Source organism: Netta rufina (genome assembly GCF_964035555.1).
Source record: "Netta rufina genome assembly, chromosome: 1".
NCBI lineage: Eukaryota > Metazoa > Chordata > Aves > Anseriformes > Anatidae > Netta > Netta rufina.
This window is the reverse complement of record NC_140123.1, coordinates 124660109-124684637: the sequence shown is the minus strand read 5'-3', so window position 1 is coordinate 124684637 and position 24529 is coordinate 124660109. Positions and strand designations below refer to the sequence as shown.

At 48.3% G+C, this 24529-nt stretch overlaps 1 protein-coding gene across 3 annotated transcripts; it reads left to right on the top strand.

Moving 5' to 3' along the window:
• Positions 1-3337: 3337 nt before the first annotated feature.
• On the top strand, positions 3338-24511 carry CHD4 (chromodomain helicase DNA binding protein 4). 3 transcript variants are annotated; one of them, XM_084295447.1, is made up of 40 exons: positions 3338-3428; positions 4137-4298; positions 6217-6344; positions 6535-6726; positions 7128-7246; positions 7702-7943; positions 8030-8157; positions 8288-8423; positions 8872-9053; positions 9185-9424; positions 10338-10541; positions 10635-10840; positions 11121-11252; positions 11382-11478; positions 11867-12058; positions 12157-12357; positions 13319-13456; positions 15385-15506; positions 15626-15799; positions 16136-16277; positions 16728-16859; positions 16971-17088; positions 17297-17421; positions 17706-17943; positions 18123-18295; positions 18452-18632; positions 18734-18820; positions 18987-19075; positions 19156-19289; positions 19765-19909; positions 20097-20262; positions 20636-20745; positions 20953-21088; positions 21324-21401; positions 21495-21632; positions 21725-21833; positions 22157-22289; positions 23305-23500; positions 23617-23792; positions 23903-24511. In XM_084295447.1, exons 2-40 carry the CDS (start codon positions 4202-4204, stop codon positions 23918-23920), a joined length of 5754 nt encoding a protein of 1917 aa, XP_084151573.1. In that variant the 5' UTR covers positions 3338-3428; positions 4137-4201; the 3' UTR covers positions 23921-24511. The 3 variants fall into 3 exon arrangements, with proteins under 3 accessions (XP_084151573.1, XP_084151572.1, XP_084151571.1); XM_084295446.1 differs by having other exon boundaries at positions 4137-4355; positions 18990-19075; XM_084295445.1 differs by having other exon boundaries at positions 4137-4355.
• Positions 24512-24529: the final 18 nt, after the last annotated feature.

Below are 24529 nucleotides of genomic sequence, written 5' to 3'. Positions count from 1 at the left end.
CTACAAATGGGCAAAACAAGGTTAAAGAAAGAGGCAAAACGTATCTGCAGCCGTAGGGGAACAGTCACATTTATGAATACATCAGATGAAGCTAGTTTTACACAGATGCTGATGGATAAGTTTAATGTTACTAGTGGTATTTAACCTGACAAAGAAAGCGGAGTTAGAGGCTAGAGCAACCCTCAGTCAGAGGAACAGCTAAGAGGAAGAAGACTAAAACAGAAGCAGGTCTGTCTCCCAGGGCCCTAATGAAGTAACTGAGAGGCAGCATCACAGTACTCAGCATGTGAAACCATTAACACCTCCGATTTGTTACCGGACACAAAAGGAGCTAACAGAAAGCAACCTGAGAGACAGCAAACTGACCGCTAAGATCACGCTGTCGTACCGCTAGCGAGCCACGGTTACAGCGTGTTATCTCTGTCCTACATACAAGAGCTTAACGCCAGCCTGGGAAGCCTCTCCTCTTCCCAAAGGGCCCCGGTGTCCCTGCCCCCCCTGCGTGCCTCCCACACGTGGCAGCACTGAAATGCTCAGGGGGTGGTTTCTGGCCTCCACTCACGCGTGAGTGAAAACACCGAGCAAGGGCCACGGGGAAACAACAGCATGCTTGGCTCTTGTTGTTGCCTTGAAGAAACACGTCTCTGCTGAAAGCGAAACCTGAAAAGGACCATGAGCCCGATGAAAGGCTGGGGGCAGGCGGTCCGTGGCTAAATGCGACAGGGTTTATCTGCAGGCTGCTTGCAGTGTAGGGAAAGATAGATGGGGCAGGTCTCCTGGATCCTAGACACAAACCTTGGATGCGTCCACCTCACGGGTGAGGACTGTACCCCAGGAATATGGGCCATGCATGGAGCTGCAGAAATAATTTAAGTAGAAGCCCCACCACCATGTTACCATGGGGATAAGCAGCCCCTTTCACCCAGTCATCCTCAGAAACAGAGCTGGGCAGAGGTCCATGGGGACCCTTTTGGGTAATTTGGGTTTCCTTAACCAGGGTGGGGGCATATGACGGCCATTTTCCCCAACAGAAGGGCACCATAGTGTATTTCAGGGCATTGACATGAATCAGTAGGCATGGGAAGTTACATTGTAGAGACCCTGTGGTAATTGTTATCCAAACAAGTGCTACAGACTCCAAAGTTGCTGTTAAACCAGGTAAGTGGAGGGGTAGGGCAGCTGAGAATCTATCTTGTGGTATTGTCACAAAAGACATCTCACTGTCATTTGTCTCTCTCTTTTTTTTTTTTTTTGAATTCATTTAATCTCGGCCCTCACAAACACTGAAAACATCTTCATCATGTTTGCTTATATCCTGCCTGGGATTTTAGAGAGAAAAGTAAGGTTTCTGCTGACTGAGGAACGCCAAGTTACAAAGAAAAATGAGTTGGATCTGAGGCAGGGAAGCTCAGCGTTGATGACAAAAATGTGTTTGAGACTTCAGCAAAGTGGTGGCTCATTGGGAAGCCTGGGACTTGGAGCATCCAAGGCTGTAGGACACATGTTAGGCAAATGGTAGCAAACAGCACTCGAGGTCGTAACACTACCAGCACAAGCACTACCGAGTGCATGCAGAGCGCAGTAACCCACCTTGCAGGGTTCCTGCCGGTATCGTGCCTCCTGCCAGGTGACTGGACTGCTGCAAGAGGCGCGCTGCGAGTGCCGCAGTAACTGTCTGGGCTGGCCTGCCTAGCACAGGAATTTGGCATGGCTGTCTGCACTGCTCCCATTAGAGGGGATTACGGCTGTCAGCGCACAAAAGAGGGGAAAGAAAAGTCCTGCGGGGGTCCGCATGAGCTCGGTGGTAGCGCTATCACCCACACGCCTCTGTAAGGCAGAATATTCTGTTAGGGTTTATCCACGTGAAGGATAGATAGTTTCTGTGGTGTAGTAGCACGGCTCATTCCTGCCTCTCTTCCTCTGTGGAGCTGAGATAAATAATAGCGTCGTCATAGTTCGAGCGAAGGTATAGAGGCAGGGGCAGTGCCCGCGTGTGTAACATGGATGGCTGGAGGAGCGGTGGAATTTCGGTAGGTGTAAGGTGAACAACGCAGTCGCGTTTCGGGGCGCAGGAAGGGCGAGCTCGGAGGGGCGGCTCGCACCGCGGCATGGCTGCGTGCGGCGATAGCGTTACAGACTGCCCCGGAGCAGAAGCTGTTGAAGGGCACGCGGACACAGTGGTGGAGCTTGGCGGTGTTTCAGCACGCAGGTGCTCGCTGCGGGGAGGTGGCAAGCTGGGGGCCGCACGTGCGGGCAGCCATAAGAGACACCTTTGGCATGCGGCAGAGGCCGAGGGGTGGCCTTGTGGAATATCCACGTGCACGGGGGTACTTCAGGTGTGGCGTGGCACAGGCGCTGATAGCAGCAACGCCACCACGCGAGGTGTGCTTCTGCCTATGGCCCTCACGAGGTGATGGTGCCTGGCGGAGGGCAGCAGGTACAGAGGGGCATCACCGGGGCAGGGGCAGCCTTATAGGCACCAGCGCTCGCGACGGCGCCGTGCCGTGCGTCACAGGCCCACGTACGTGGCGGGGAAGCAGCAGAAGTCACCGCAGCACCCGCAGGGCTGATGGTCACTGGGGTCCACGCCACCAGAGGTGCCCCCAGCTCATGTGTCCCAGTGCTCCCAGTGCTCCCAGTGCCTGCAGGACCTGTGGGGTGGCACGGAGAGCCCGGTGGGCTGTGGGCACGGCGGAGCCCCGCGGGGCTGGCAGGGAGGGCGGCCGGCCATGAGTATTATGGGCTGGCTGGCTGGACGCTGGCTCCCGGTGACTATTATGGGATGCCTGCCCGCACAAGGGAACGGGGGGGGGAGGGAGAGGTGGCGGTGAGTATTATGGGATGTGCGCCTGGGGTATGACTATTATGGGATGTTCCGGGGGTTACTACAGCTTGCTGTCCACACACACACACACACACACCGAGACTATTATGGGATGGCGGGCGAGGGGCCGCGCCGCGGGGGGCGCAGGGTCCCCGTCGGGGGGGGGGGGGGGTTGTTGGTGGTGGTGTGGTGTATATTATGGGATGTCGGAGCGAAGGGGTGAGAGGGTGGGGAGTATTATGGGATGTTGCTCGGCTGAGGAGGGGGGGTGTGTGGGGGGGGGCATATTATGGGATGTTTCTAGACCGGGAGGGGGGGGTTATTATGGGATGCCGGGCCGGGCAGTGAGTGGGAAGTTCTGAGGGGAGGACGAATATTATGGGATGTCTCGGTTGGGGGGGGGGGTGTTGCCGGGGAGATGGGGGCGGAGCCTGTTGCCGGGGTCCCGGGGCATATTATGGGATGGAGGCGGGAGCGGGGCGGGGCCTGGCCGGGTTTTTTCCCCTTTAAGAGGCGGTGCCGGGGTCGGAGCCATTTTCCCTTCAGCAGCAGCAGCAGTACCAGCGGCGGCGGTGGCAGAGCGGAGCTGGGGGTCTGCAGCCGGGTGAGGAGCCGGGAGGGGACGCGGGCGGGCGCAGCCTCCCCCCACCTCCCGGGACCCCCCCAGCTCCCCCTTCTCCTCCGCGGCTCCCCCCCTTCCCCGGGGGGCCGCGCTGTCCCCTCACGGGCGGCCGCAGGACGCGCCCCCCTTCCCCCTCCCGGCTGCGTGTGCGGTGTGCGGGGACGCTGCGGGGCGGGGGGCGGCCTCCCCGCCGGGCTCTGCCGCTCGCTGCTCGGCCTCCGCCCCGGCGGCCGTCCCCGGGGAGAGGCGGCCCCTCGCTGCCTGCGAGCCGGACTTCCCCGGCCCCGCCCCGCACCGTGCCCCCCCCCCCACCCTCCCCTCCGCCACCCCCGCCCTGCGCCGCGCAGCCCCGCTCCGGGCGGGGGCGCGGGAGCGGCGGGCAGGGAGCGGGGCTGCGGGCAGCGCCCAGGCACCGCCGCCTTTTGTGCGGGGTCCCCGGGGGGCAGACGTGACCCAGGGCTGCAGGGGGACGGGGGGGGGGGTGTTCGTGCAGGTGCTGGCTCGGTTGTGCCTCGTCGCGACTCCCGTCTGGTGGCTGCTGCCAGGCTTCCCCGTAACACCGCAGGCTCCCAGCGCGGGGAAGTTGCTAGCGAAGCTTTCTCGCGAGGAGCCTCTTGGTAGCACTATTGCTTGGGAAGCCGGAGTTGGTACCCGCTGTAACTTTCTTCTTCTTCGTTCCTTTCGGCGAAGCACCGGCTTGGCTGGCGAGAAGACGACGCGGTCTGTAAGCCCGGGCCTCCCCCAGTCTGGAGGACATGGCGTCGGGCATCGGGTCGCCCTCACCGTGCTCCGGGGGCAGCGACGACGATGAGATGGAGATCCTCCTGAACAACGCCATCCCCCAGCACCAAGGTATCGAGGGCCTGCAGGGCCCGGGTGTGAAGTGGGGTAATGCTCCTCTCACCATGGGTATGTGAAACGCGTGGTCTGCGGGGGGTGGGGGGGGGGGATATGGCTATTGACTCGGAGCCAGGCGTGCGGTTTTCATTTGGGTATCACAGTCCTGGGGCTACTTCACATCACCAGGCCCGTGGCTTCGCGTCAGGTGGAGCTGACTTCGTGCCGAGACATCGCGGGTTGTCAGGGGAGCATGCTTTGAGGAGGTGTGAGGGGTGGAGGCAGCATGTCCAACCCTTACAGGCTATGGAAACGCCTGCCAGTCTCATCCCTCCTGAGTGGGGAGGGCGATGGGGGGCACTATGTGAAAGGGCAGCACATCTGGCTTTTTCATCAGGGATCCCAGACCTGCTGACGTCCAGAGCAAACTGCCCTGGGCTGTTGCGTGACCCACTTTTTCTTCACCACACCCAATTATTGAGGCTTCTTGTGGTTCTTGCTCTGTGCTGTCTGCTCACCTTTGCTTTTCTTGTAGTCTTTGTACCTTGCCTTTTCCCTCTTGCTTGCATCCTCGTCAGCATCAGACTGGAGTTAGAGCCCTGGGTACTCCTCTGTTTCTGGTGTTATCGCTGCATGTCCACAGAGCAAGTCCTTAAACATCTGGATTCTCTGCTTCCTTGTAAAATGGAACGTGTATCCTAATGTGCTGGACTGTAAGACAAGTTTGACTTTTCTTATCAGGTCATGCTGTAGTGTTGTAGCATCGTATGACAAAATGTTGCATCTGGAAAGGGAAAGTGGTGTTAAGGGCTTCTTGGCTTTTTCTCATGAGGTTTGTCTCCAGGTGCCTTCTGGTCCTGCTAAAATCTTAGGTAGGGGGAAGGTTGTCAGTAAGCCTTGTAAGGAAAGTCTTGGTGAAGAAAAACTTAAAATCACTGCAAACTTGAGAGGTTTAGGAGATGCACTGGAAGGGATGGGACACTAGAGGCTCTAAATCAGAACTAGCAGGAGAGGAAGATGTGGAATCCCTGAAGGAACTGGTGTTGCAGGACTGTGCCAGTGAAGAGCTACTAACTGGCTGGCAGCATGTCAGGGATGCAGGGACCCCAAACCCCGAGGGCTCTACCTGCCTCTCCTCATCCCACCGCCGCAGCTCTCTTGACCTGTGTCTTCCTCCATCCTGCCCAGCCCCTGTGGTCAGGAGGCCATTTTCCCTTGGAGGCAGAAGGAGTGACTCTGGCTGTGTGCGATGGGCGGGGCGGCAGGGGAGGGCGAATGGCTGGGCTGCTCCTGCAGGCTGCCACAAAGGAGCAGTGGGCTGCCCCTGCCCCGGGGCTGCGGGGAGACAGGCTGTGTGTCCCTGCCCATGGGGTGAGCTTGCCAGCTGTTGGCATGGAAGGGAGGGCCGGGGGGAGACAGCTGTGCCAAATCCAAATCAGAACCGAGCTGCTGAGTAGCAGCTTACGTATGGAGGAGGCCAAGTAGTGGCTTACTGGACTCTATTTTGCATGCTGATGCCCTGGTGAAGAGGTTAAGTAACTTCTCTTCTGGAGACCTGGATACTGTTTCAGTCCTCTATTCATGTTCTCCAATATATTCACTATTTCATCTCCTTCAGATGTGGCCATCTGCTCTCTGCCCTTTCTTCTTGTTTGGTTAAGGCAAACTTTTGGGCCTTAAAATCTGAGTGCAGCTCTGCTTAGAGAAGGAATACTGTGGAAATGGGCCTTGTTGGAGGGAGGGAGGAAAATGTGTTACTTACCGTATGATTAAGTAGTGTATGTTATAAACAGTAACAGAGTAAGGAGTTGTAAATGCTTCTGTGTTTGTAAGTATGTAGCAGCTAGACAAATCAAGTGATGTCAGTCAAAAGTGGGCTATGGCGTAGTGCACAAACAGGGGTTGAAATTACATGTCACCTCTTCCCCTCCAGAGCCTGAAGAAGAGCCGGAAGAAGAGCTTCTGTCTGAGGCTGAAACACCCAAAATCAAGAAGAAGAAGAAGCCCAAGAAACTAAAGGAACCCAAAGTGCCCAAGCTCAGCAAGCGTCAGAAGAAGGAGGTGAGGAAAAGGATGTCTTGGATCACGCTCTATGGATATATGGCATGAGGGGGGGAAATGGCTTTGTTGTTGACCTACAGCAGCAATCCGTTGTGTGAATCCTCTAGAGCTTGGGGAGAATGTGGCATTTAGTGCTTATCCGGGGTATTTTCTCACAGCTGCCTGATCTTCTCTCTCCCTCCCTCCCCAGCTGGGGGACAGCTCTGGTGAGGGCAATGAGTTTGTGGAGGAAGAGGAGGAGGTTCTGCGCTCGGACAGTGAAGGCAGTGACTATACTCCTGGGAAGAAGAAAAAGAAGAAATTAGGGCCTAAGAAGGAAAAGAAAAACAAAGCAAAGCGCAAGGAGGAAGAAGAAGAAGAGGAAGAAGATGATGACTCCAAGGTGAGAGGATACCCTGCTGATGGCCTGCTTGTTCCTTGCTTCCCTGTATCCAATTTTGGGGATCGGTGCTGTTTGTGACTGTGCATGAAGTGGGGACAGTTCAGTTTCTTCCTCTGCTAAACCTGACTGACCTGAATGCTGTCCCATCTTGCATGCCTTCCACTCTCCTACCTTAAACCCACCTAGAAAGTATACTAAATGTGAAGACTTTTCCCACTTTTGATGTTCTAGTGAGGCTCTGTCCTATGGCAGTGACAAGTGAAAGGGGGGAGGAGGTGGAAATCCCCCTGTCTTGACCCACTGGGTCACCTGTAGGTGAAAGGCAGATGATGTAGATGTATGGAAGCTCTTCTGTAGAGCGTGCGCTTTTGCTCAGAGTTGCTGTGATTCTCTTTGCACAGGAGCCAAAGTCATCTGCTCAGCTCTTAGAGGATTGGGGCATGGAGGATATTGACCATATCTTCACAGAGGAGGATTACCGCACTCTAACCAACTATAAAGCTTTCAGCCAGTTTGTCAGGTGATCTGCAAGCCTGTAGCACTTGGAAGGACTCCTGAAGCACACAAAAAAAAGACTAGGTTTTGTGTCGTGAGGTTCCAAAACCATGTTAGAGACACTAGCGTCCTACCTAGAGCAAAAATTGAAGCAACACTAAAATAATTGATGTACATATTTTGTTTTCAGTGATTGAAAATGATGCAAGTTCTTCTAGTCCGTTTTCCGCCCCCCCCCCCCCCCCCCCCAATGTGCTAAATTCCATTTTGATCTCCAAATCCTGGAGCGTTTACCTCCACACTGTGTGAAGGATGGGAGGGAGTGGAGAGATTCATTGCCTGTTGAGATCAGAGATTAGAAAGGAATGTAGCTTGGGAGAGAAGTGCTGCTGGGAGGGTTGGGGGGGGGAGAATGGGAGGAGAAAGAATCATCTAGACTTCAGGCCGGTTAGTAACTCTTCCTTCCTTAACTGTATGCAGGCCACTTATTGCAGCCAAGAACCCTAAAATAGCTGTGTCGAAGATGATGATGGTACTGGGAGCCAAGTGGAGGGAGTTTAGCACAAACAACCCCTTCAAGGGAAGTTCAGGTGCATCTGTGGCTGCTGCTGCCGCTGCAGCTGTTGCAGTAGTGGAGAGTATGGTGACAAATGTGGATGCTGTGCTGCCGCAGCCCCCGGTAGATGTGCCGCTCAGGAAAGCCAAGACAAAGGAGGGCAAAGGTGAGATGAAAAATCTGATGGGGTGGCAGACAGAGAGTGGTGTCAAGGCAGTAGTCCTTCCCACTCACAGGCTCCTCTGTTTCCAGGACCCAATGCCCGGCGGAAGCCCAAGGCCAGTCCTCGTATTCCTGATATCAAAAAACCTAAAACAAAGAAAGTGGCACCTTTGAAAATCAAGCTGGGAGGATTTGGCTCCAAGCGTAAGAGGTCATCGGTAAGTGACCCTCCTTCCTTGATATTCTGAGGAGGAGCTGATGACATGCTAGAGATGCTGGGATCTGGGGCTGATCGCTGTCCCCAGCATGCATGCCTGAGCAGCACATCTTTCTTCTTCCCTACCTCAGAGCGAAGACGATGATCTGGATGTGGAGTCAGACTTCGATGACGCCAGCATCAACAGCTATTCTGTTTCAGATGGATCTACCAGCCGTAGTAGTCGCAGTCGCAAGAAACTCAAAGCTGGGAAAAAGAAAAAGAAAGGTATTGCTGCTTGCTGTCAGCTGGAAACAGAATTGCAGCTAAGTGTATGTAGAGATGAGAGGAGTGTCTGTGCAGCATTTGGGTACTTCTCAGTGTACTTGAGGGAGGAGAATCCTTCATGGAAGAAAGACCTGATTATTACTTCCAGTAAGGAAAAGGTGCCCAGGAATTCTTTCCCTCTTTAGTAGAGGAACAGATACAGTGCTGAGTTTTCCTGGCCTAAGGTACACTTTTAATTTCATGGGTGGAAGGAGCCCCAAAGGGCTTTGTTTCACTTCCGTTTCAGTTTTTGCCCCCTGCCCTATTTATTACAAGGATAGAGAGATACAGAATCCAAAACTCACTCTGCAACTATATAGTCTGGTGCTGAGGGAGGCACCAGCCCTTGCTGCAAGAAGCTTGTATCTGCTGTGCCTTGTACTATTCTAACTCCCCACATCCTCTGCAGGTGAGGAGGACTCCACAGTGGCTGTGGATGGCTATGAGACTGATCACCAGGACTACTGTGAGGTGTGCCAGCAGGGAGGAGAAATCATACTGTGTGATACCTGCCCTCGTGCCTACCACATGGTTTGCCTGGACCCAGACATGGAGAAAGCCCCAGAGGGCAAATGGAGCTGCCCACACTGTGTGAGTACTGGATTCCCCCGAATTTGTTGTCAAGGGGGGAAGGTCAGTTGACTTGATGCTGTTCTTCAGCGCTAATGAAGATAATCACAAATGCGTCAATCGGATTTTTTTCTGATTTCCTATTCCTGTAGGAAAAAGAGGGCATTCAGTGGGAAGCAAAGGAGGATAACTCCGAAGGTGAGGAGATCCTGGAAGATGTTGTGGGGGATGCTGAGGAGGAAGACGACCACCATATGGAGTTCTGCAGAGTCTGCAAGGATGGAGGAGAGCTGCTATGCTGTGATGCCTGTCCTTCGTCCTATCACATCCACTGTCTGAATCCCCCATTGCCAGAGATTCCCAATGGGGAGTGGCTGTGTCCTCGCTGCACTGTAAGTTTCTGCTCTACCACTCTCCTGTGGCTAAAAGAGCAGATGGATCTGTTCCCTTTTGAACATCACATTTTCCTGGAAATGCTAGGTCCTCAGAGGAGGCTATTGCATTTTTGTCATAGTTCGCTGAGGTCTGGCTCTCTGTGGTTGGATGTAGCTTGGTTGTTTTTACTCCAGAGAGCAGGAAGTACAGGATTACAGCAATTGAGTTCCGTGAGGTTTGCCCATGTGTGAAGTAGTTGGGCAGTCCTGGGTCCAGGATGCCAAAGCTCAATTTTCTTGGGCCCTGTGTGTATGCAGAAGCAGCAATGTGAGTGCAAGCAAATTCAGCACTTAAATATTTTAAGCTGATGCTGAGCCAAACAGATCTTGTGCTGCAGGCTCTGTAACGCCAAGCCTTTTCATAGTAGATGGTCAGAAATTTCACACTGTTGCAAGATGTTACTGAAATGAAGTATTATAACTGGGATTAGATGCTTTCAGTCAGTGATGAGGAATTCTAAGATAATGAACAAAATAGAATCTGCTTCAGGGTACATCCCAATACTGGGCTGATAGTTCTACAGAAAAACATTTCTGGTACATTGGAGTTCTGGTTGGATGGACTGACATTAAGCCCAGCAATGTGTGTAATTCATGTAGAACTTCTGAATTTTTTGTGCCCTGGGGAGACAACTAAATTAAGATACTGAATTGGATTCCCCAGTCTTGGGAGGGGAGACAAATTAGAGAAAGCTCAGGGAAATGCTGTAAATAAGAGGATGAAAGCTTCCAAGCCCAAAGAGCAAACTCCACTTGCGTAGTAAAGCTCTAAGGAAGAGAACTGTGACTCTTTGAACACTCTCTACTCTTCAGCACTTGTAGTTAGAATACTTCATTGCAGTCTGGTATAATGATCTGTTTAACTTTTTAGTGCCCTGCCTTGAAAGGAAAGGTGCAAAAGATCTTGATCTGGAAATGGGGTCAGCCCCCAGTTGGTCCCCCGCCACCACGTCCACCTGATGCAGACCCTAATGCGCCTCCTCCGAAGCCTCTGGAGGGTCGGCCTGAAAGGCAGTTCTTTGTCAAATGGCAGGGCATGTCCTACTGGCACTGCTCTTGGGTGTCGGAGTTGCAGGTGAGTTTAAAACTCTTGTGATGTGGTTATTCCTGTGGGTAGCTGGGGGGAAAAGATATATTTAAGATCTCTAATTCTTTGTCCTGACTCCAGCTGGAGCTGCACTGTCAGGTCATGTTTCGAAATTACCAACGCAAGAATGATATGGATGAGCCACCCTCAGGGGACTTCGGAGGTGAAGAGGAGAAAAGCCGAAAGAGAAAGAACAAGGACCCCAAATATGCTGAAATGGAGGAGCGCTTCTACCGATACGGGATCAAGCCAGAGTGGATGATGATCCACAGAATCCTTAATCATAGGTAGGAAAGGAAGCAAAGACAAATTTTTCTCATCTAAATACCTCTCCCTGTGGAAGAGCAGGAGGATTTTTAACAAATGCCTTAGGTAGGGTTAAGGAAGAGTTGATGAGCTAAGCTGCATCGTTAATGAGTGGGAAAAGTGGGAGTTCTTTTTTTTTATAGGACAAACATTGTTCTTGTGTTTGTTGCTTCATTAAGGGATCCTTTTCTCTCCCACTTGAGTGGATTGGGTGAATGGTGTCTTTTCACTGTGCTTAAGACTAACTGATTTCTCCCTCAGTGTGGATAAGAAGGGGAATGTCCACTATTTGATTAAATGGAGAGACCTGCCCTATGACCAGGCATCGTGGGAAAGTGAGGATGTGGATATCCAAGATTATGACCTTTACAAGCAAGCCTACTGGAATCACAGGTAGGAGAAAATATCTAGAGATCACATTCCTCTATCTCAACAGAAAATATTTGAGTATATCACTACCTAGCACAGGCTGCATTACAGAAGCCATTAAACTTGTGTATTCTTGGGACTGTCTCTGCATAGGGAGCTGATGAGGGGTGAAGAAGGAAGGCCTGGCAAGAAGCTAAAGAAAGTGAAGATGCGGAAGCTGGAAAGGCCCCCTGAAACTCCCACGGTAGATGTAAGTTACTGTTTATTGCTTTGGTGCCATCTGATGGAGCTGGTGGTTTTGAGTGGGGCCGGGGCTTGGTAAATGGAAAACCAAAGGGTGACAAACACAAGGCTTGTAATTCCTTCCAGGCCTAAAAAGTAATTGGGTACATACAACCTTCAGATAAAGGCCTAGCTTGTACACTGGAAACAGAATGGCTGGTTATTGGTAGAAATAGATCTTATAAAAAAAAAAAAAGTGGGGGGGGGCTGATGGACAACCCTTTTTAGGGGTTTTTAGGGATTTAGTACTGGGCTTAATCTGGTGGTTTTCAATGGAGTATCATCTATGCTAAGGAATATGTATTGACTAGGAAAGAACTCTTAGTAATCTCAACTCTTTCTTCTTTCTGCTGTAGCCAACAGTGAAATATGACCGGCAACCTGAGTACCTCGACGTAACGGGGGGTACCTTGCACCCATACCAACTGGAAGGACTGAACTGGCTGCGTTTCTCTTGGGCTCAGGGCACAGATACAATCTTGGCAGATGAAATGGGTCTGGGAAAGACTGTGCAGACAGCTGTGTTCCTATATTCCTTGTACAAAGAGGTGAGAGGCCAAACATAGCTGGGAGAACACTACCCAGGAAAATGTCACTTGAGTGAGTGGATGCATTCATCTAATGCTCTTAATGATTCTGTTCATAGGGCCACTCAAAGGGACCCTTCTTGGTGAGTGCCCCACTCTCCACTATCATCAACTGGGAACGAGAATTTGAGATGTGGGCGCCAGATATGTATGTAGTGACCTATGTTGGGGACAAAGACAGCCGGGCCATCATCCGTGAGAATGAGTTCACTTTCGAGGATAATGCCATACGTGGAGGCAAAAAAGCATCCAGAATGAAGGTACAGAACTTTGCTGTATTGCAAACCTGAACTGGAAGAAGAGATGCACTAGACTGGTTTTCAGCAGCCAAGATTCAGATATTCTGAAATCCCTGGGAACTGACTATACTTTTAGCTTTGCAGGGGAAATAACTACAAATTGATGACTACTGGGTATTTAGACTCCTTTTCTAGACAGTTTTAAGCACTTACCAGTCTGAACCATACAGCCCTGAAGAAAAAGGGTGTTGACTAAAGCAATACTGGCTATAGGCAAGTCTCTTTATTCTTCTGCTTAATCTGTGAAGTTGTATATCATGCTCCCTACAGATCTAAGTTAATGTCAGAATTGCCAGTCTGCATGAACTTGACTCCTCCTTCTTACCTCTCTATGAGGAACTGGCTGGTAGTAAAGCCACATCTAGACATCTGAGAAATTGCATTCTGTGCCCAGACAGGAAGGAAGATCCTGACATAAGTGGCTGATTTTAATAGAATTGTAGTCTAAGAATTTTAGTCTAGCTACCACCTTATTTTTTTACTAGGAAAAGTGTTCCCAGTGGCAGAGTTAAATAGAACTCCTTGGTTTTGGTTTCCCTTGAAACTTATCTGCACTGAGTACTAACAAACTTTTTCTGATAAGCTGTTTAAGTCTTAACTCTTTGAGCTACATATCTCCAGATCTTTCCATAATGTGCCTCTATTCACAGCTTATTTGTAAATTTGTTTCAAGACTTGGTTACTGTCCATAAGTAGTAAGTAACAAGGGGGTTGAAGAGACTTACTTGTGTAAAACAAGTAATAGGGGATTGAAGAACTGGAATGCTTGGGTGGTATTTCTGAATCTGTTGACAGGAAACTGCATGTGAAAAATGGTTTTGACGTGCTGCTCAACCATGGCTTGTTGGAACAGCTTGGAGAGACCCCTTTGTCTTGAGGTGTTCCCTTATCTCATTACCATGTCCCTTCTTTTCCTTTGCAGAAGGAGGCTGCTGTGAAGTTCCACGTGCTTCTCACCTCCTATGAACTGATCACAATTGATATGGCCATACTGGGCTCTATTGACTGGGCCTGTCTCATTGTGGATGAAGCTCACCGACTGAAGAACAACCAGTCTAAGGTACAGAAAAGCATAGGTAATAAGGTTTATGGGCACGGCACGTGTTGCAGAGATTGTTCAGAAGATTAGATTGCTGTTCCTAAGCAAGTAAGTTTGTCTGCCAGCTCTTAGTCATATGTTTGACAGCAAATTTGATGCATTATCTTAAAGGCGGGGAGGGGTGGGGGGAACAACCTTCATTTTGATTATAACTGGTAACAACTTCACTTGTTGTGTGTCTCACTCATTAACTCAGTTTCCTCTCTGAGTAGGCAATTGGTGTATACTAGAAAAAAATGTTTTTTTTTTTTTTTAAAAAAAAAAGAAAACCTGGATGTTCTTTCTTAAAAACAGGCTTCTCTGGAAGCAGATTGTATACCTGCACCATCTCTCTTATGAAAGGATTTTTTACCATATTGAGCATAAAACAAGCTTCATGAGCACAATTGTCCTGCTTCCAGAGTAATCTTGGCCTCTGCATTCATCTAGCTTTGTAGCAGAGCTAATTCTTCTATGTTATAGAAATGGGAGAGGTGGGCAGGGGTGTTCAACAATGCCTGGACAAATGCTGAAAGCCATACAGCTGCTTTCATACAAGGCTGTACCTTAACTAAGCTTGTTTTAATTCAGTTGAATTGACTGTACTTTCTTAATCCAGCCCCTCCCTAAGCCCTTGTGTTTTAATTCTGGTATTGATTTTGTCTGTCTTCAGCTGGATTCTAAGGCTTAGTACACTAAACAACTGTTACTGGAAATCTGGTTTTATAGGTTCTTGCAGGCTGTAAGAGAAAGTTACCTCTTTGTTTAAAGAAAAAATAGCTTCAGCTTTTCAGATCCAAATGTGAGGTATCTTTCCAATATATCACGGCTGTGCTTGATATCCAGTTTCCAGATCATGCTTGATTGTAGGCCCTAAAACTGAATGTTGTTCTGTGCTTAGAATTGAAATTATTGGAAATGGTGAAGAACACTTATTATTCATACATATGAACTGAAAGAGAATACTAAATCTCAAGGCTTCACCATGACTAAGTTGCAATTGATTATCCACCAAGACCATTAAGTCTACCTCTTTCTAGATCAGTTTCCTATCCCTTAAGGACAGCTTTAGGTGTTCGGATGTGAGACAGATCAGCTTTTTTGTCAGGAGGTGATGTTTGCCTACCAATGAGTATCTTTTGCAGATATAAGTAACTTCCATATTTCTTTCCAAGAAAGGAATCCTTTAGATATAATAACCAAAAGAAATGCCACCCCTCATTTTGATTTTGTTTGCCACCTAGTACAAGCTACTCTCATACTGTTTGATGTTATATCATGTTAAGTTTAAAATGAACAAACAAATGGCCAAGCTCATAAATTACTGCTTTGTCAATTTGTGCTAGCAAACACTGTACTTGTGCTTTTCAGTTCAGTACCTTACCTGCTCACTAGTTCTGCCTGGAATTACTTCATTGTTGTGAAAACCAGCACAAATCACTTCAAAGGCATATTGGCAAACCCTTAGCTCTTTCTCCTCTGCTTGTTCAGAACTCTGGAATGCTGCCAGGATTGATATGAATAGGAAGAGTGACTTGGTTATTTCTAGAAGTCTCGAGGCAGAGAAGTAAGAATGTAGAACACTAATTTAGAGGAAAGTACGTAGTACAGCAGTCTGGAAAAGATTGGTGGTCTGAAAGCTTGTAACTTAAAAAAGCAAGGGAAATCTTCTAGCACCTGATGGCTTGTAGGACTTGCTGCAGTCACTTGTTATGCAGAAGAGTGATCCAAATAAGATCAGTCTAGTGTCTGTGACTGGAATGGGAGCTACCCGGAGCTCTTATCCAAACAGCTGATACAATCTAATTCAAATCCTAGCTTGTTCTTTTTTTCTAGGACTTTTTTTTATAGGACTGTGACTTAAGTCTTTGTGTCTCTCCCTCTTCCTTCCCTACTCTCTACTTTTCCAGTTCTTCCGTGTGCTGAACGGTTATTCACTCCAGCATAAGCTGCTGCTTACAGGAACTCCCCTGCAGAACAACCTGGAAGAACTGTTCCACCTGCTGAACTTCCTGACACCAGAGAGGTTCCAGTAAGTCTTGCAGTGCAAGTCCAGGCAAAGCCTGCTTGTCTTGAAACTCCTATTCCCTTTTTTTTTTTTTTTTGCTCTTTTTCCTTTGTGGATTTTGCTGAATGTCTGTTTCTCTGCAGTAACCTGGAGGGCTTCTTAGAAGAGTTTGCGGATATAGCCAAGGAAGATCAGATTAAGAAGCTGCATGACATGCTGGGCCCACATATGCTGAGGCGTCTCAAAGCTGACGTTTTCAAGAACATGCCATCTAAGACTGAACTTATTGTCAGAGTGGAGTTGAGCCCCATGCAGAAGTGAGTGTGGGAATGGCACACTTGCTGGGGAACTACTGTTGCTCTGTTCTGCAGTTCCAAAGAGGATGCTGAAACAGCCTTAGCCTCCTTGTAGAGCTTTCTGCACAGTAGATAGAAAAATTTCCTGCTGCTGCTGTAACTGAGAGGAGGAGTAGTCCTGTGGTCTGATGTAAGGGTTAAAGGGATAGTAACTGCCACTGGCAGAGCCTAGGTAGTTACCAGGTAATGGCAGGAGCTGTATAGATGTTAACAAACGAGTATGGTAGTTGCTCTCATGAGGGTTGCCTGAGGGGTGTGTGTGTGTGTCTTATGTACATATATTTTTTCCCTTTTCAGAAAATACTACAAATACATTTTGACAAGGAACTTTGAGGCACTGAATGCACGTGGTGGTGGTAACCAAGTTTCCTTGCTCAATGTTGTTATGGATCTGAAGAAGTGCTGCAACCACCCCTACCTCTTCCCTGTGGCTGCTATGGTATGTCCAGTTGCTGACTTATTCTTATATAAGCAAATTCCCTGCTGGCTGTTACCAGGGAGACTGTGAGCTCCATGCCAAGTATGGAGGGATTCCCTTTTTATTCTTGTGCTATTTTTCCCCATCTTGTATATTTATGCCTTTATGTAGACATCACATACTGGAAGGCCTCTCCTTTTCCATTATCTTTATTGACAAGTAGAAACATCTCCGTCTCATCTTGAGAGAATCAAAAGTAGGGACTGAGTCAGAAAGAGGGGATCTAGGAGTTAAACTGCAAAATAAGTAGCACAGGCTGGCACTGATGTTTTGTATAAGTAATGCTGTGCATTGTGGTTGTACTGAGTTAAATGACTAGATATGAGTCAGCATCTGAAGAACACAGCTAGGGACTAATATCAAGCAGAAGCAGTTTTCTTCTCTCACCCCTTGCTTTTTCTTTCTTTTTAGGAAGCTCCAAAGATGCCAAATGGCATGTATGATGGTAGTGCTCTTATTCGAGCATCTGGAAAGCTGTTGCTGCTCCAGAAGATGTTAAAGAATCTCAAGGAAGGAGGTCACAGGGTGCTCATATTCTCTCAGGTATGTGAGGGAAAACCTTAAAGCTGGGAATTCCTTTCCTAAGGAAAGGAGCCTGTTGTTCTGCTATCCCCTTGTCCCTCACTTCTTTTTGTGGTGATTTTTGATATGCAGATGACTAAAATGTTAGACCTTTTGGAAGACTTCCTCGAACATGAAGGATACAAGTATGAGCGGATTGATGGAGGAATCACGGGCAATATGCGTCAAGAGGCTATCGATCGCTTCAATGGTAAGGATTCTCCTCTGTATTTTATGTACAAAATTAAATTTCTTGCCTTGTATGTGCTTAGTGTTCAGTATGGGATTGTTGGTAGTGGCCTGAGTCATCCATTGCTCTCCTGGAATCTTAAACTGGTAGTGATTCCCCTGAGATGATAAAAATCCTTGTTTGAGTAATGTGCTCTCCCTTGATTACCTCTGTTCTTCTTTTTTCCAAGCTCCTGGTGCTCAGCAGTTCTGCTTTCTGCTTTCAACTCGAGCTGGGGGTCTTGGCATTAACTTGGCCACAGCAGATACTGTGATAATTTATGACTCAGACTGGAACCCCCACAATGATATCCAGGTGAGTTTGAATGAAACCACTCACTACAGGGAGCCTTTGTGAGGAAGAAGGGAAGTGAAAGCATCAGAGGGAGTGAAGGAATTTGTGGTGACTTTCTTTCTAGAAACATGCAAAATTAGAGCAGTGAGGTTGGGTAGAGATGGAAAGTGAACAAGCAGAGGGCATGTCTTAACTAATGTTAAGAATAAGCACGAAGGCAAGTGTGAAACTTGTGGAGGTAGGTGGGGTGTAGCAGGCTACTGCTTGTGTTGCTCTAGACTGTTCTGAGTGTCTCCCTCTTCTAGGCGTTCAGCCGTGCACATAGAATTGGACAGAACAAGAAAGTGATGATATACCGCTTTGTGACAAGGGCCTCAGTGGAGGAGCGTATCACTCAGGTGGCCAAGAAGAAAATGATGCTAACTCATCTGGTAGTGAGACCAGGATTGGGCTCCAAGACAGGCTCCATGTCGAAACAGGAACTTGATGACATTCTCAAATTTGGCACTGAAGAGCTCTTCAAGGATGAGGCAACTGAGGGTGGTGAGTGCCTGAGAGTAGAAGTGAAGGAGGTGGGGAAGGACTAAATAAGGAATCCTTACCTAGCTAGTAACTATAGGCACAGTACTGATCAGAGCTCTACAAGGAGGTCTAGGGTGTCATATCCTCTCCTAGTCCCTTGAGATCCACATGGCAGATGTCTGTCTGTGCTCCTTCCGCAGGGGATAACAAAGAAGGTGAGGACAGCAGTGTTATCCACTATGATGACAAGGCAATTGAGCGCCTGTTGGATCGGAACCAGGATGAAACAGAAGATACAGAACTGCAGGGCATGAATGAGTATCTCAGCTCCTTCAAGGTGGCCCAGTATGTAGTGCGTGAAGAGGAAATGGGGGTGAGTATGAGGTGGATATCAGCTAGGGTCTTCTGGTGAATGGTATAAGAGCAGTTAAATCAAGCTCTGATGCTTTTAAGGGCAAGTAGGCATAAATCTACTCAGGCAGGTTGGGATATGTGATGTAGGGCTCTTAATGTTAACTCTGTGTGGCAGGAGGAAGAAGAGGTTGAACGGGAGATCATAAAGCAGGAGGAATCAGTGGATCCCGATTACTGGGAGAAACTGCTCCGTCACCATTATGAGCAGCAACAGGAGGATCTGGCCAGGAATCTGGGCAAGGGCAAACGTATTCGCAAGCAAGTTAACTACAATGATGGCTCTCAGGAGGATAGAGGTACAAAAATCCACAGGAACCTGGGGGAAATGGGTGTAAGTATGTGTTACTGGGAGAGTAACGGAGTAGCGTCTCAGGCTCACGTGCTGTTTTTCTTTCAGACTGGCAGGATGACCAGTCAGATAATCAGTCAGACTATTCAGTTGCTTCTGAAGAAGGAGACGAGGACTTTGATGAGAGGTCTGAAGGTAAGTTGTGGTGAAGACAGAGCTCCTGGGTCGCTTTCTCTGCATGTAGTAACAGCTGGGACTTTGGATGCTTGGTACACTTTCTGGTGCCCTTCTGCAAGGGAAGTATTCACGCAACAATGTGCTGTGCGTTGTCTCTCCTCCTTAGCTGCGTTTCTCTCTTCAGCAGCTCGTCGGCCTAGCCGCAAAGGCCTGAGAAATGATAAGGATAAGCCCCTGCCTCCTTTGCTTGCCCGAGTAGGAGGGAACATTGAGGTAAGTAGCAGCAGGATAGGTCTGTAAATTCTAGCTGCTTCTATATGGCTGTTTCCATATCTATCTTTCTCTCATTCTAGGTGTTGGGTTTCAATGCCCGCCAGCGGAAGGCCTTCCTTAATGCTATCATGCGCTATGGAATGCCACCTCAGGATGCATTCACCACTCAATGGCTTGTTCGGGACCTCCGGGGCAAGTCAGAGAAAGAATTCAAGTAAGTGCATTAGGCAGGGACGGGCAATGTTTAGCCCCTTTGAGGAAGAATGAAAAATGGCCCTCTTCTGGCCTTTTTGTAAAATAATAGTTTGCGCTTTGCAGAGCCATGAGGAGAGACTAGGACCTGGGAGAGGCCAGGATATTGCTTCTGGTTTTCTTCCTTGGACTCCATTCATCAGTCACCAAAATCAAATGCTTGCATAGCCAGGCAAAGCACATAATAATACCTTCCCAGTTCTTTCTAGGCTTACAGTTGTTTCTGGCTTAACATGAGGACAGCTGTGTCCTCTGTGAATGTAACAGTTCTGTAAGGAAAATTTTGTGAAAGGGGGCCTGGAACCTCAGAAGTTGTCATGATGGCTTAGAAGGCTTGGGGTGACTTCCATCATCTGGGAAGGGGTCTGATGTGGAAGGGGTCTGTCTCCAGCTAACCTGTGTTATGGCCTAAATGACTTGTCTTTTAATTGCTCTAGGGCCTATGTCTCCCTGTTCATGCGCCATTTGTGTGAACCTGGAGCTGATGGTGCAGAGACCTTTGCAGATGGGGTCCCTCGGGAAGGCCTTTCTCGACAGCATGTGCTTACTCGCATTGGGGTCATGTCACTTATACGCAAAAAGGTAGGTGCCTGAGAGCAACACAGCCTTTTTCTCTCCATACAGCTTCTTGTCACTGGGGTGCTGAGCTAGTGAGTTCTCTCTTCTTCCCCACCTATTTCTTTGGGTGTTGAGTGATCTGTCTCTTCTGGTTTGAGGACAAGTCTTGTATGACTCTTCCTGTGAGTGTCTTTCTCTCCTTCTCTTGCAGGTGCAGGAATTTGAGCATGTGAATGGTCGCTGGAGTATGCCAGAATTGGCAGAGATTGAGGAGAACAAGAAGCTTTCACAGCCAAGCTCCCCCTCTCCCAAAACTCCAACTCCTTCAACACCAGGGGATACCCAGCCAAATACACCTGCCCCTGTCCCTCCACCTGGTGAGAGCTTCCCCCTTGTGAAATCCTGTGTCCTGACCTCATCCTGGCTCTTCCCCTCACCGGAGCTGTGGTGGTGGGGCTTGGGGGTGGACACAGATCAACTTACCTCTCGTGTTAGGAGGGCTGCCAAATGTATTTGCAAACCCTTAAAGGCAAGAGAGGACACCGGCTTTCCTTGGATGAACAGATATAAATGAGAAGTTTTGTGTTCGAGGGATGTGGTTTTATCTTGAGTGACATTGGTCCCATTTGTTTGGGGATAATCTCCAGGAGTGAAGGGGATGTGTGCTTAGTTAAATTGAAGGAAAGACCTCACTGATGGCTTTTCTCCTTCTCTTGTCTGCTGTGCTGCTGTGGAACGGGGAATATACAGAGGAGGGAGTAAAGGTGGAAGAAGGAGCCAGTACCAAGGAGCAAGGAGAGTCAGCTGAACCAGAGAAAGAGCTTAGTGCCTCTGCTACGGAAACAGAGGCCCCTATGGAGGTGGGTGTTGGGTTGCTTGTTTGCCTCATGCAATTGCAAATGTCTCTACTTCTGCCCACACTTAATTCTTGGAACAATGCTTAAAGGTAATTCTTAGGTCCTCAGAGTTGGCCTAGCAGTTTTGTGCATCTTTGCTTTCAACACTGATTTGACTGTGTTCTGTTTCCATGTGCTGTGTTGTCTCACTTCTCAATGATTTGTCCTCAGCAATGTGCCCAGCCTGTGGAGACACCACCACAGGAAGCAAAATCCCCAGCGAATCCCACAGAAGCAGAAGAGAAAAAAGTAGAGGAACCGGAGGTGAAGGAAAGACCAGATGAGCCGATGGAAGTTGAAAGCAAAGGTATCTCTAGAGAGGTTTCAATACCTTCAATATGCACCAAAACAAAAATACAAATGTCTTCCTAAAGCTGCATCTTCTCTGCCTTAGTACTTCACCCTACAGAAACAGACATACTCAGTGGGGGCAATTCCAGGACTTTGAACAGGGAGTCAGGGAACAGTTTCAAGTTTCACAGATTCAGGAATAAAGCCTTGTACTTGCCAGCTCCATCTCATGTTCCTCTTTTCTCTTGCAGCTGATGTGGAGAAAGTGGAAGACAGAGCACCTATTGAGAATACTCCTGAACCTCCTATAATCACCTTGGATGAGAAAGGTGAGTTGTTCCATCCTCTTCTTGAGTCCATCTTTTGTAACTATTCATTGTGGGTCCAACTTGCTGTGTTCTAATGACTTCTTGTGTGTACAGATGAGAAAAAGGAGGATGATAAGAGAGATGTGGTGATGCTGCAGAACGGGGAGATGCTGAAAGAGTCAGTAGATGAAAGGCACAAGAAGGCAGTAAAGCAACGGTTCATGTTCAACATAGCTGATGGTGGCTTCACAGGTACCAGACATCTTTATATACCTGGAAGTATAAGATACTACTTGTTTTCATGAAACAACTTTCAATTATTTTTGTGTATCTTGCCTTTCCAGAATTACACTCCCTGTGGCAGAATGAAGAGCGGGCTGCAACTGTCACAAAGAAGACCTATGAGATATGGCATCGGCGTCATGACTACTGGCTCCTTGCTGGAATTATCAAGTATCCTTACCCTGATAGACATGTTCTCTCCCCTTGTACATAAGCTATTACTGTGAAGGTGACCGTCTTGGGTCTGACTGCAGTACATCCAGTGAGACTGTCTTTATCTTCTTTCACCAGAGTGAAAGTGGTGGGAGGAGAGTTTTCCTGTCAGCACAGTTAAGATTTAATAGGACATAGTTTTCATTCCTTTCCCTTGGCTCCTGTTCCTCCCTTCCCTGCACCCCCTTTCCTCCCCACCTCCTCTCAAGAACTGTATCTGCCTGAGCTGCATATTCCCTTGTTCTCACTGCCTTTGTTTGCCTGAGCTCATCCCATCTCAGTCATGGCTATGCCCGTTGGCAAGATATTCAGAATGATCCACGTTACGCCATCCTCAATGAGCCCTTCAAGGGTGAGATGAACAGGGGTAACTTCCTGGAAATAAAGAACAAGTTCTTGGCAAGGAGATTTAAGGTAAGGCGCTCTCTTCAGGGTGACAAGTGCCTTTCAGCTGGATGGGCCTTTAAGAACAAGATGATTACCTTGTTGAGCTTGATGTTTTGATTTTTACTTTTTCACTGAAGGGAAGGCTTCTGCAGTGCCTTCTATTAAAAAAAAGTTTGTCAAAATGATGTAGTAATGTCATGATAGGAGTCCTTTTCTTTTGAAGTTGTGTTAAGGAACTTGGTTCAGTGCACTCTCCGCTTCCACCTCCTCCCAATGATGCTTCAACTGGCATGCAGGAGACATGCAGGTTCAAATGGCTGTTCCCACCACAAGTTCTGCCTGATGTGCTACAAACCATTCTATCTGCCTAAGCAGAATTTAGAAAAATTGAATAACATTACAATAGTGAAAGAGTAGCTTTCATTCTGTCTTAAACCTACTTGGGAGTGACTTCCATTTAGCTCTGGAAGTTAAGACCAATGCAAATTAGGCCTTGTAATTCTGAATCTTGGAACTAAACATTAATTTCATATAGCCTGGCTGATCAGCTCTGCTATAACAGTACTAAAATTAGTTTCTTCAAATGTCCCTGACATGCTTAACTGTTCTTCAGGTGCTTCCTGTAAGTAGCATAGGATACTTCTCACTCAGGTTCTAAGGAAAAACTTTATCCCAAACACTCACTGCAGAAAGAGTAAATGAGCAAGTAACCTGGTCCTCAAAAAGCCTTTAAAAATTTGAGCCATCTTAGCAGAGAAATAAGAATTCGAGTTTGTGGTAGTATTCTTATTAGACTAGATATACATAGCCTGGTTTTCCTGTGTGCCTGGCTTAATGGAGCTCTTCATTGTTTTGTGGATAAAAAAAAAAATAGGCCTTACTCCAAGATAAACAGAAGCTGGTGAAAGGAGACTCGGGTGCAGAATCTCACCTTATGAAGCAGTAGAGAACTAGATCAGGAGCAGGCTAAGGGGTGGTGCAAACAGGCTGCTTCTCCAGCAATTGCTGGAAGACTTTTTCTTATTACTACCCTATCTTTCAGCTCTTGGAGCAAGCACTGGTGATTGAGGAGCAGCTGCGACGAGCTGCCTATCTGAACATGTCAGAAGACCCATCTCACCCCTCAATGGCTCTGAACACACGTTTTGCGGAGGTGGAGTGCCTGGCTGAGAGCCACCAGCATCTATCTAAGGAGTCGATGGCTGGGAATAAACCAGCCAATGCTGTGCTGCATAAAGGTGATTGTGTGTGTTAAGCAAGACTGGAGATGTGTTTAGCATTGCTGCCCCCTCCTGTCTCTTCCTTGGGCAGAGCCCCTGTTTTCCTCCCCTGAACATGTCCTTTCATCTTCTAGTTCTGAAGCAGCTGGAGGAGCTTCTGAGTGACATGAAGGCAGATGTGACTCGTTTGCCAGCCACCATCGCCCGCATCCCACCCGTGGCTGTGCGTCTCCAGATGTCAGAGCGCAACATCCTCAGCAGACTGGCCAACCGCAGCAGTGAGCCCCCTCCACCACCCCCTCCCCAACAAGTACGTACCCCTAGCAGGGCTGTCTAGGAGTGGAAACAGCCCCATTTTGGGGTCTGTTGATAGTATACTATGATGGCGTTGATTTTAAATGGTCTTCTCTGGTCCTACAGGTGGCCCAGCAGCAGTGAGCCCCCATCCCAGTGCTGTTCATCTTTTGGCCGAGCTGAAGTGACCCTCCCTCCCCTACCCCTTCACACTCTACCCCTCTGCCTGACATTCCTGACTGGGTGCTGTTTCCCTCCATGGAAGCTGCCGTGCAGGTCCCCGGGAGGAGGAGAGCCTCCTTCCGCTGCAGCCAGCCCGTTGGAGCAAGGAGTGTGCTGAGGAGAGAGGGGGACGTATGATGGACTCTGTACATAGTGACTGGAGGCCGCGGCGCCACGTCTGTTACACGGAGAGCCTGGCTACATTGCTCGCTGCCTTGGCCTGGGATTCCAGTTATTATTTTTTTTGTTTTCTAATTTTATTTCGCGTTTGTTTACTGAGATGAGTGCACAGGTGAGACCAAGCAAAAAAAAAAAAAAAAAAGACGAAGCCAGGACAGAGACAAAGCTACCTCCATCAAGATCCTTTTTAATACAGAAACTGACCGGACTTGTCCACTAATAATAATAATAAAAAAAAAAAAACAAAACAGTGAAAACAAAAACAAAAAACATAAAAAACAGAGCAAAATCTTGGTAAAAGTGGAAAAAAAAATAAAATTTCCTTGTATTTTACTTCGTTTTATTTGGACA